This window comes from Corythoichthys intestinalis, chromosome 13 (genome assembly GCF_030265065.1).
Source record: "Corythoichthys intestinalis isolate RoL2023-P3 chromosome 13, ASM3026506v1, whole genome shotgun sequence".
Classification (NCBI taxonomy): domain Eukaryota; kingdom Metazoa; phylum Chordata; class Actinopteri; order Syngnathiformes; family Syngnathidae; genus Corythoichthys; species Corythoichthys intestinalis.
In genome coordinates, this window is record NC_080407.1 from 19,938,628 (window position 1) to 19,950,957 (window position 12,330).

The 12,330-nt window shown below is 42.0% G+C and overlaps 1 protein-coding gene across 4 annotated transcripts in view; it reads left to right on the plus strand.

Annotated features, from left to right (window-relative positions):
- The first annotated feature begins 238 nt into the window (after positions 1–238).
- Positions 239–12,330, plus strand: part of LOC130927841 (uncharacterized) — a 238,216-nt gene continuing 226,124 nt past the window's right edge. For all 4 annotated transcript variants that reach the window (XR_009066531.1, XR_009066529.1, XM_057853923.1 and 1 more), the window contains exons 1-5: positions 239–375; positions 5,468–5,577; positions 5,665–7,384; positions 10,277–10,338; positions 10,457–10,684. Coding sequence is in view for 2 of the 4 variants with exons in the window: in XM_057853923.1 (XP_057709906.1) it covers positions 5,711–7,384; positions 10,277–10,338; positions 10,457–10,684 (1,964 nt within the window). In the remaining 2 variants the exon portion in view is untranslated. The remainder of the gene's footprint in view (positions 376–5,467; positions 5,578–5,664; positions 7,385–10,276; positions 10,339–10,456; positions 10,685–12,330) is intronic.

The following is a 12,330-nucleotide window of genomic DNA, read 5'->3' on the forward strand; positions in this document are numbered from 1 at the left end:
GAAATGTTCTACAGATGAAAAGGGCCAATATTCAAAAAGGGCTAATAAAGTTTCTCAGGGACACAGGGCTGTTGGACAGGATATGGGAAGAGGGTAATTCATTAGTATTTAATTTGTTTGTTAGTATTTAATTTATCCAATTTTTTGGTTTGGGTTTTGTCTACACTCTGGGTGTGTTTCACTGGTTGTCAGGAGGGATTACTTTCAGTCTGTAACTGCCTGATCTCGTGCTAAACCGTCGGTCCAGTAGGTGGCGGTAATGCCCCACGGCACCGAGGGGTAAACTGCTAATAAACAGAAAGAAGAAGAAGAAGACACCCTAGGCTAGCAGCTAGCTAAGGATATAAAGCATTTGGATTCTTCTGTTTAGTAAAGGTAAACAATTTGTTGCATATTATGTCGTTATATTTTCATCACTGCTGTGCTTTTTCGTGTCGTGAGTTTTATCGTCAGAAGCTTACATGTGGGCATGCGAGCCGTTTTCGAAAAAGCCATATTAGCTGTGTAATACTGTTTTGTGTGAAGTTTCACACTGCGGTCAGGCCAGCTACACTCGAAAAACGAAGTCAGGTTAGCCGCCCTTCTTAGGATCATTGCTTGCATTATGTGTATGGCGGTAATACAAGTCCCTTTATTAAAAAAATATATTGAAAAGAAAAACGGGCAGATGTCCAAAAACGGGTCCACTTCAGGGGGACGCTGGAGCCACCATAGACTCAAACTAAAGTATTGTAATATCAAAATGAATTGGGATTTCAAGATAAAAGTACTCTGAAATTGCTAATATGTACGGAAATGTATTATATTTTTTTTGCACAGTCTGCTCTGGTCGTCTAGGGAGAAAGCTGCTGGCTCTTTGTTGCCATTTTCTCATTCTGAATCTTCCTCCAAATACGACTAAAATATATCCACACTTGAACCAGAATCGCTAAAAATACTTAAATAAATGAGGATCTCAGTACAACTAAAGAACAATCGGCTAACATGCAGAGTAGGTCCGCAATCTTAAATGCTAGAAAATTAAGAGTTGTCCAATTTTATCAGGTAGCCGATGGTATCGGCCGACAAAAGCATTTTATATATATGATCTTTATTCAGGAATCACAAAGGACGTTCGTAGCACACAAACCAACAGAAAAATTACATAATGACTAAGGATGTAACAATATTCTGTTTTATATTGAACCGTTTAATACGCCCACTTCGATTCAATACGCAAAAACATTCGATCCAAATGAAAAGCTCGATTGTCAAATGCTGGTGTTGTGCAGTAATGAGCAAATGGGACTTCTGTGGCGTTTGTTAACTTTTTTAATGCCTGACAACACTCGTGCGCACACACTAGATATCATCAAATAGCAACCTAGATATGCTATGTTATACCCCTCACCAAGTCCCATGCTATTGGCTGCGTGAGCCCAGAGTGATCTTGGGATGCGTAGTCCATATAGAGCCTACTCACATGACGTCACAACCACGCCCCCGCGCCATATTGTCCGTCAACTCGTCACTGTTTATGCATTACCGCTACGTAAATTCCTCCTATTATGGCGTGTTTTTCTGCTCGTTAACATTAATAATCAAAATGGTGAAGGCGTGTGTGGCGGTCGGTTGCAATAACAGAAAAGATAGACGGAGAGACTTGAAGTTCTACCTGATTCCGAGAGACCCGGAGAGTAGAGCGAGATGGGCTGCTGCAATCCGACGAGAAAACTGGGCTCCAAACGATTACCACAGATTATGTAGTAGTCTATTTATATCTGGTAAGATGCATTTAATATATATTTAGAGGGTTTTGGGCTGACAACCACAATTAAGATCATTGCTAGGCTTATCGCCGACAACATACACTCAAACGTTGTGAATGAACTACCTGAAAATATATATTTATAAGGGGATAATAAGACAGTTGTCATACAATTAATTTACAATTTCACTATTGAGGTCAAAAGCCAAAAAACAAATTCAACTAGGGACAATCTGGAGTAGTTCTATCTAGAGGTGTGCAAAATTTCCGATTCTTAGATTATTCGCGATTCGGCCGTGGAAGATTCGAGAACGATTCACAAACATCCAAATTCCGATTATTGAAATATGCCAAGTAAAGCGGATGTACAACACACTCAGCGCGCCGCGCGGTCTGCGGGGCGCAACGAGGAAGAACGCAGCGAGAGTAGCTAAACATGCTTCTCATTACCCGGCCCCTCGGGTAATGCCAATGCTCAAGTGACGGCTCTAGCTCAACTCATGCCACGAGATAAAAAAACACAACAACATACCTGACTGCTGCCGAAAAGCTGCTACAAAGTACGTCATCCACATAATGTAATGGTAGATATCATTTATATAGGACTAGATGCACCATTGGTTCGGTAGCGTGAGGAGCGCATCTAAAAAAAGCTAGATGGCGGCCGTTTACTAACGGCCGCCATCTTAAAGCAGTACACTTCCCTTCAAGGCTGTTGTAGCGAACCTTCCAAGCAAACCTAATTAACTTTTTATCTAAAATACTCCTAAATCGGTAAAATATTGACTTGAATCTATCTTTAAAATAGTTTTAAAACTTTCAAATGTCGAAAGTAGACAAAAGGGAAATTATGGAATAACGGGAGCAATTTTAACAACTTTAACAGTTGATTCACAACATTAAATTAACTGAATGTAGTTTAAAGCTGCTGTTACAGAATGGGGACTGGAGTTTTTTTATTTACTGTTGTTTTTGTATATTTGTTTACTGCTATATGTTAGGTTGATAATGAAATAGTAGTTTGGTTTAGCCTGAGAGGATTTTTGAACAATTTTGGAACTAATGTACAAAACATTTAATTAAAAAAAAAAAAAAGAAAAAAAAAAGGAGGGGGGGTGCATCAATAATCGTTTTATAATCGAATCGGAGCCTCTGAATCGTAATCAAATCGTTAGGTGCCCAAAGATTCCCAGCTCTAGTGCTAACGCACTTCATATTTATTACATATTATATATGTATGTAGTGAGAATGCTATCGCTAAACCATATAAACATTAAAAGCCCTTGCTCCATTGACAAATGACATGAAATACATTAGACTTGACAGTGGATGTTAGCAAGAAAAAATAGAATTTTGAATTGAAAATTTCGTAACTCACCTTCCCGAGCACAAGATAGATTCCTGCCGAATTTTCGTGGACGAGGACCTGTTTCACCCAACCAGCAACGAAGTATTTATAAGCCTCCAAGCTCTTAGTTTTTCAAACTTTCGTGAGAATAGGCTGATTTTGTGTGGACAAGATAGTTGTAAATATCAGGGTAGCAGATGTCAGGCAGAGACGGCGAAGGCAGCAGGTCGAAAAACATCGATTTAGGCATTAAATATGAATCTGGTGAATGGATAAACTGAAGCTTTTCCACATAACACCTTTTATGCAACGCATCCAATGAGTTTACAGCGTCAGATAACACCGGGGCTTCCATGAATTGCTCTATAAATTGCACGACTAATTGAAACCATTGAGAATAGGGCTAAAAAATGACGGACAATATGGCAGCCGGATACAGCGACACGTCATTTTGTGACGTAGGTGAGTAGGGTCTATACTACATCGATGAATTGAAAACTGCCATGACTGAATGGAAGTTCAGCAGGCCAAATCAATCCATACCAGTGACTATAGATAACGCTGCAAATATTGTTAATTCAGTACGTAACACAGATGGACTCGGACCACTAATCGGATGGGGAAGAAGGAGAGGAATCAGTATTGGTTTACCACTTTATTGTGGTGACAATAATAAAGAAAACCAATGACAAAATAACAGCTGGCTGCCGCGAGATGCAACTGCTATCTCTCGCTATCTCGCCCGTTCTCCCATTCGTTCTACTCGCGTCCCCCTGCGTGACTGCTCCCTAGCCCATTAGTCTCTTCAGGGGGCCGCGCTTAGTTACGGACATCACAATACACCGTGAATAGGTTGCCGCTGAACTATTCACACTCAGCTGCCGCTAGTTTGAAACGGCCCTAAAAAATTTAATTAAAAGAAAAATACATCGCATTTGCAAGGCGTGGCGGCTTTTATTCTGGTGTGGCGGTGCGCCACATATGTAGGGGAAACCCTGACGTGTCTCATGATGTTTTGCACAGATGAGAAGACCGCCTCCTCGGTCAGGTGGTACAATGGACAGTAGGCCTGAACGATATTGGAAAAAACTATTGCGATATTGCTATTGCGAATGGGTTGCGATATATTGCGATATTTTATTGCGATATTAAAATACATATATAGTTAAAGAAATCTTTACAAGATGACTTGAATAGCTGTTTGGAAAGGCTTTGGATGACTCACCGTGACCACAGTGTACACTGATCCCTCGTTTTTCGTGGTTAATGGGGACCAGAACCTGCCGTGATAAGTAAAAAAGCCGCAAAGTAGCACAAGTCCAAACCCCCCTCCCCCCCAATTTTTTTTTTTTTGTGTGTGTGCTCAATGTATTTATTCAGATTTAGCATTGGAAAGAAGTACATTTAAGACATGTTATTTCACTTACGCATTTACTGTAGTAGAAAAAGGCTTGGCTTTATTAAATGCCTCGATTTACTTACCTTGGCTGTGACTCTTGGAGTGACATGTAGCGATTACAAACTCCTCATGATCACTTGTGGCGTTTTTTGGAACAGCACAACAGGTCCGGTCGCCTCGAACCTCTCCCCACACACACACACACACATTTATTCCAGCCCGCGCTTCCTTGCGCAGCAACTATTTAACAAGTTAAACGATGATTGACAGATGCAGCGGTGTGAAGTCCGCTCCTCTTGCAACATCAAAGAAAACCAGCAATCAACATCGTTAACTTTAATAAGCAAGTGCCCAGTGACTGAGGAACAAAGAGCTGAGAGAGTGAGGGAGGGAGGCTATACGGACATTGGTGGATTAAGAAATAAAACTATCGCACGTCCTTGCGATGAGACTATCGCGCATGCGCACATCGCGATGGCGATGTTTAAACGATATATCGTTCAGGCTTAATGGACAGTGATGAAAGATGATCTCCCAGTTCCTCTTTCCCAGTTCTTCTTTCCACGGCTTTGTTAATGGAAACAAACTGAAGATTTTTTAAATTTTTTTTGCTGAGATCAGCTGAAGAAATATACAGTGACCAGAAGTTGGTCTAACTGTCACTTTCCGAGGCCCTCTACTGATTCGGCCATGTTAGTAATGCTTGTCAATAATATCCATTCTTTTTGTGAATTAATAACTTATTCAATTGGTGATTGAACAATATTTAATTCCTTGAACATCTAGAGGTCACTTAACTGATGTGCTAAACTCCGACCAGTCCATACACAAAGGCTGCAACCTTATACACTTACTTTCTGCCCAACATATCAAGATGTTGGCGATATCAGATCACCATGACGATATTTTATATTGTTTTGACGATATACATGGTACATCACTAAATGTATGCGTCATCTATTTTCTTTGCAAGAGACCGTGTCTACGACCGTGCGACTTGACCTGCAAAAAGAAGCTGAGCGGACCTGACGTTCCCACCAGGAAAGTGTTCCTGTCCAGCGAGCACCGTTCCATTTCATTTAAGTGAGATTGTTTTTTTTAACTTTATCCAGCGTTGTGTTGACATCGAAATATTGTACTTGTTGTCTTTGTTTTGTCCCCGCTAAACAGTGCGTGCTTTGCTGGGAGCCAGTTCCTGATTGGCCTACGGGCAACCATGTCTCACAACCAAAGGGACCTGTTTTCGACCCAAAGAAAGCATACGGAGAGAGACCCTCGTAGCTTGTTCTCTGGCGAAAGACTTGGCCCTAACTCCTCTACGGGTCTTTCGCAGGATTCTGACAGCGATGCGATTTCCATGCTAGTGCACAGTTGCCGGCAAAGAGTCAACGCCAGTCAAGAAATTTATGCTCCAAAGCAAAACGATCGCGGGCAAGACTTGTTCTCCTTGGGTGAAGCAGAAAGATATTCCCAAAACATCAACAGACACTATGACATAGGCGATGGCTCCGCCAGTTGCTTGTCCAACTACGGCCGAACGTCCGCCGCCACCTCTTCTAACTATTATCAACCATCAATATCAGCAGAACGTTCAATGCTTGCTGTGCCTAATGAGGAGGATCGCAACCTCGGCTCCATTCCATTCCTACCTGACGGCGAGCCTGACATGGACCGATCATCTAAGCCCCCTCAACCCAATTACACGGCTGAAACAGCCGCTGACATTCTTCTGAAATTTGGGCTTGAACACGAAGACTTAGAACATCTTTTCTCCTACCCTGAAGACCAGGTCACCCCTGAGAACTTACCCTTCATCTTGCAGAAAATTCGCATTAAGAAGGACAAAAAGGCCTCTGAGGCCAATTGCTCCAAACCCTTGCGTGAACCGGCCCCTGACCGAGACCATGCAGGGGGGGACAATTGGAGAGGTTCTGGACTGGCACAAAAGGTCACCTCATCTCCTCCTCACCGGTCAATTAAAGTCATCGACTATAGACATATGGACAAATACGCTGGCAGGATAGAAGAGAATGTTCAGGGCAGAACAAAAAGAGCTGAGGATGACAGTTTACTGACAATTCATGATTTGGACAGCAATTGCGGTCAAGACCTGGCGCAGCAGGTGGTAAAAGGAGCAAATTCTTACTCTGATCAACACACGAATCTCTGCTCTTTCTTCAGCTCTATCCTGACATCTGCCTCTGCCAAAAGTTCCGATCCAGTCAGACCAGCCCAGTCAACCAAATCGCATGCCCTGAAATCCAGTGATTTTGAACAAGCACAGACTGTGCTTAAACCCATGTTAAAGCCACAACCACAAGCTCCGCAACCAATTATACGTCGCGTTCCTCCCAGCAAACCTGATCTTATGGTGCTTGGTGGAGATGATACCAGCAGAAGCTGTGACCCGGTTAAGAATTTAGCTCCAGCTAGTGACAACAAGTCTAAAAAGCAGCAGATGGCTTCACAATGGCAGAATATCAAGAAAGAGCAGTCACAAAAGGAGGTGTACACACAGAAACCACCGAAAGTCAAGAAGACGCAGCAGCCACCGAGCAACCCTCAGCAGCCGAGCCAGAAGCACCCCCCGGTGCCTATCCCGGCCAAACTGCAAAACCCGGCCAACAAGCAGCCCTTGCTCGCGAACCCGACGTTTATGCAGATGGAGAAGCAGCAGGTTCACCACATTCCTAGCCTCAAGAGCTCGCAGCCATATCCGTTTTGCATCCCGGGTCCAAGTTCCAATGTTGCACATGACCTGAAACCGGTGCAGGAGGTGGTCTTCCCGGATTTGCCCACGGCAGTCCTGATGCGGGACTACGCTGCAACCACACCAAAAGTCTTTCCACACTTGTGTTCTCTTTGTAACAAAGAGTGTGTCCATTTGAAGGTGAGTGGACATCTGCTTCTTCTTTTTCAGCTTTAGAGACTAACATTTCACTCTTACAAAAGGACCTGTCAAAAAAAGTTGGCACCGAAAACAAAAGGTCATACACTCTAATATTAATAATAAATAATAATAATAATAATCAAAATAAAATAATAATATAACTAACTACCATTTTTTGGCCCCGATGCCGATACCTGGCTGTGCAGTATCAGCGGATACCAATACCATGCCAATACCACTTTGTTTGAAATGTATATATGTATATGGCGGTAAACACAGACAAGGCTGAAAAAGCAGTTTCTGTTCTTGCATTCCTCTTTAAAAAAAACTGCATTTTAAGCCAAACGAACTGTTGTATTTGATAGAAAAATATGTTTATATTCTGCCAAAGCAGATTCATGGCGCATCAAGCCTCCGAGCTATTTTTAATTTGTCGGTTTTACCCTGGAAACCCTCGTTTACAGACGCTGCGCAACCGCTTTTGTTTCAAACTAGCCATAAAAAGAAGGTAAGTAATCGTATTTATTATTCAAAATGTCTGCCATTTTTGGCTTCGAATCATTAAATGATGTCTAATATTTAGTTTGAACAAAAAAAAAGCGACTTTAAAGAACTATTCACTCGCATATTTTGAACTTTTAAACAAATCACGTCACAATGAAAAAATTAGCGTCTGTAAATAAGTCACGGATATCTACCTCATAACTATCGCTTAACGGTATGTTTTTCGTTACTGTCGCATTTTCCCCAATATTTTATATGATAAATAATCGATCCAAGCAAAGAAATATTGAAAACAAAAAAAAAAAACGTTTAAAAGGGTAAATATATGAAAATGAAAATCTCAACCACTCCTTGATGTCTGCGATTTCTGCATCGCAACCCTTGTTATATTACCATGTTCACCCATAAAATCCTCCAAAAATCCAGCTGTGGCCATTCACAGCTGTGGCTTGATACTCGGTGATACAGGGAGTTTTTGGATCGAAAAGAGGTAATTACGCGGTAATATCTCGTTGAAATCATGGCGTCCTTTAATTATGCTCTCGCGTGTGCTAGCCTCCAGGTAGGGTTTTGCTGTTTAAAAAAAAAAAAAAAATTTAAATCCCCTCCTGTTAAAAATGTTTCTTCCCCCAGAAAATTGTGATTTTAAGCTTTCCAATGATGTATCACACATGCATATAGGACAATTTTGAATGAGTTTTGTGGATTTGGAGAAGGCATTTGACCGTGTCCCTCGGGAAGTCCTGTGGAGGGTTCTTTGGGAGTATGGGCTGTTCGGTCCAGAGTTTGGTCCGCATTGCCGGAAGTTAGTCTGAGTCGTTCCCAGTGAGGGTTGGACCGATTCTGTTCATAACTTTTATAGACAGAATTTGTAGGCGCAGTCCAGTTTGGTGGCACAGCATTGCATCTCTGCTTTTTGCAGATGATGTGGTGCTTTTTGCTTCACCAAGCTGTAACTTCCTCAGCTCTCACTGGCGCGGTTCGCACCTGAGTGTGAAGCGGTTGAGACGAAGATCAGCACCTCCAAATCCGAGACCGTGGTCCTCAGTCGGAAAAGGGTGTCGTGCCTTCGCCGGGTCTGGGATGAGATCCTGCCCCAAGTCGAGGAGTTCAAGTATCTTGAACGAGTGGGGGGTAGGACGGAGCGGGAGATCCACAGGCGGATCGATGTAGCGTCTGCAGTGATGCCTACTCTGAACCAGTCTGTAGTAGTGAAGGAGGAGCTGAGCCAAAAAGCAAAGCTCTTAATTTACCAGTCGATCTACGTTCCGGCCTTCGCCTATTGTCACGAGCTGTGGGTCGTGACCGAAAGAACAAGATCCTGGATACAAGCGGCCGAAATGAGTTTCCTCCACAAGGTGTCCGGGCTCTCCCTTAGAGATAGGGTGAAAAGCTCGGTCATCCAGGAAGAACTCTGTGTCTAGCTGCTACTCCTCTGCGTTGAGAGGATCCAGTTGAGGTTGCTCAGGCATCTGTTTCAGATGCCTCCCGGACACCTCCCTGGAAAGGTGTTGCATGTCTCACCGGCAGGAGGCCGCGGGGACGACCCAAGACATGCTGGAGAGACTATTTCTCTCTGCTGGCCTAGGAACACCTTGGGATCCTGCCGGAGGAGCTGGTTGAAGTGGCTGGGGAGAGGGAAGTCTGGGCTTCCCTGCTAAAAGCTGCTGTCTCTGCGACCTGACCCCGGACTAAGCGGCAGATAATGGATGGATGGAATAAAGTTGTGTATTGAATAGGAAAACACATTTTATCGTCACTCAGTGTGACACATGGGCTTATAAATTGGAGTAGGTATCACTAAATTTCCTTTGTTCAGTTCTTCTTTACATTGTAGCGAAAATCCCAATGAAAGATAGCTTTTGCTTATTACATTGAACCAGAGACTTTCCGAGAGGAAACTGTCTTTGCTTCCTTTTGACAGCCACTCAATGAATTTTGTTCAGTTCTAGATTCACATTTTTCAGTTTCACTAGTTGGTCGCTACTGCGAGCCCCAATGCGACTCCTACCTCTTCTGCATCACAAAGCAAAGTAATTAGCTACCGATTGACACCTACTGATAAGAGTATTGTATGATTACCAACCATTGGACAGCACAGACATTAGTTATTGCACAATTTTCAAAATCATTTTGACAGCGATTAGGTGAAATGGATGATTTTCCCATGTTTTTAAAAAGAAATGTATTTATATCCCTAATCACAGAAAATATCTCAAAAACCCTTGTCATTTTTTACCCTTTTGCATTGACTTTTTCCTGATCCCGGCGTGTCCATTGACATTTATTGACTTGTTGCGCTACTGAAAGAAAACCAATACTTGTGTTTTTTTGTTTATGAAACCGGAGGAATATAACCTTTTTTTATTGATATGTTATGCCTGCCAGGACTGGCTTACTCACCAGAACACCAACTTTCACCTTGAGAACTGCAAAGTCCTCCGACAGCAGTAAGTATTGTTTTTTTTTTTTTTTTTTTGTCTTCAAAATAAAGAAACAAGACTTATTTTGTTTTTACAAAGTCTCACATTGTAGTTTGGTAAATCCTACATTGATGATACCATTTAGATATCCACAATGGAATGGGATGGTGGTGAATTCTTCCAAGGATAAACCAAACAATGAGACGCCCCCATCAAAGGTCCAAAATAAGAAACCTCATTATGGATCTCGCTTGTCTTCCCGCGACGTCACGCCGCGACGCCGTCGCAGCCGCAGCTCAGAAACTCGAAGAGAGAAGAGGCCAAGGAGAAGGAACCGATCTCGCTCTCCTAAGAGCTCCAGATACCAACGCAGGTACTGTCCAGTTTTCACTCTTCACGCCGATCCTTATTCTTTACGGCTTTAAAGTGCCTGTGACATGAAAAAGCATGTTTATTTCATAATACACGCGGTATTTTATGCTCCTGAATGAAATGGACTGCTTGGATGTGTGTGGAAGCGATTGCTATATTTATTTAGTTTTTTTAATCCCGCGCCATGAAAATGAGTGAGTTCCGGCAACAGTCTTGAGTTGAGAAAGAGGGCGCTGTGACGTGTACGGAGGAAGGAGTCCTCTTCACCATACAGCCGTACTGTTGTATGAGAAGGACTAAGAATTCAGCTGATTTTGCGAATTAATACGTTTATGTTTCGCATCACGCCAGCCAAACGGCTGCAGAAAAATCTTGCTGTACGAGGGAGAGGCGTGTGCGCCTTTTTGGGGTTTCAAAAGGTTCCCATTCACCGGTGGATATTGGCCAAAACAAGCCCTACTACTGTGGGACCATGGGATTTATGAGGAAATGAGTAAACATCGAATTTTGTATTATGTCAAATAGGCCTGTCGCGATAACAAATTTTAGTGTGCGATAATTTATTTCATAAATTATTGCGATATGCGATATTATTGCACCCCCCCAATTAAAAAAAAATACAATAACACTGTGAGAATACAGTATATATTACTAGATCACGTACACCCATTTAAACGCAATAAATGTTTACTCTTAAATTAAAAAATCACAACTAAAAACAATGGACCATGCCTCTTTTAAGTAAAAGACGACAATATTAATACTGCACAGAAACACAGAATAAATAAAATGTGTTTTTTAAGAAAGAAAAAAAAAATTCCACTTAATAATTTAAGCATCTAGGCAAATGAAAACTTTTCCCCTCATAGCTTCTGCTATGGTGTTCCATGTGTAATACAGTGCTACCTCTACATACGAAGTTAATTCGTTCCAGAAGCGTGTTTGTAAGTCAAAATGGTGGTATATCGAGCAAGATTTTCCCATAACAATACATTGTAATTCCATTAATTTGTTCCACAGCCAAAAAACCCACACTACATCCTTAATAAATACTGCTGTTACTATTGCAAATACCAAATACAAAGAGCAAAACAAATAAAATATGAATAACCGTCAGAATAACAATAATATAATTATAGCAATGATAATAATAATAATACAGTACAGTAGATGTAATAATGTAACGAATCGGGTTCTAATGTGGCGGACTTTTTTTTTTTTTGCTGTACCTGAACACATCGTGGGGCTGACGGTGAGCAGAAGAGCGCTATTTTACTTTGTTTCGATCCTGGCGTCAACAGCAGTGGACAGTCGGCGAGTTGATGGAATAAATGATTAGAAACCTGACGAAGCTGCGATTTCTTTGGCGATGTTACCACAATAAGAACTGTCACCTTAACTTATAAAGACTGGCGAACGGTCGGCGCTATTCTGTCATAATTTGCTCCCTTATAGAATTTTGCTCCCAAAGCTTTCGTGGCGCTGAAAAAGCCCTCTTTTACATTCAGTTGGACTCTCAATGTTATCCAAAGGTGCTAACTAAACTAGATACATCATAAACATACATGTGCAACACGAAAATGGCGTAAATTAATACTTAACGACACGGCGAAGTCGTTAACAGTTAGAGCGCAGGGTGCAGTTGCT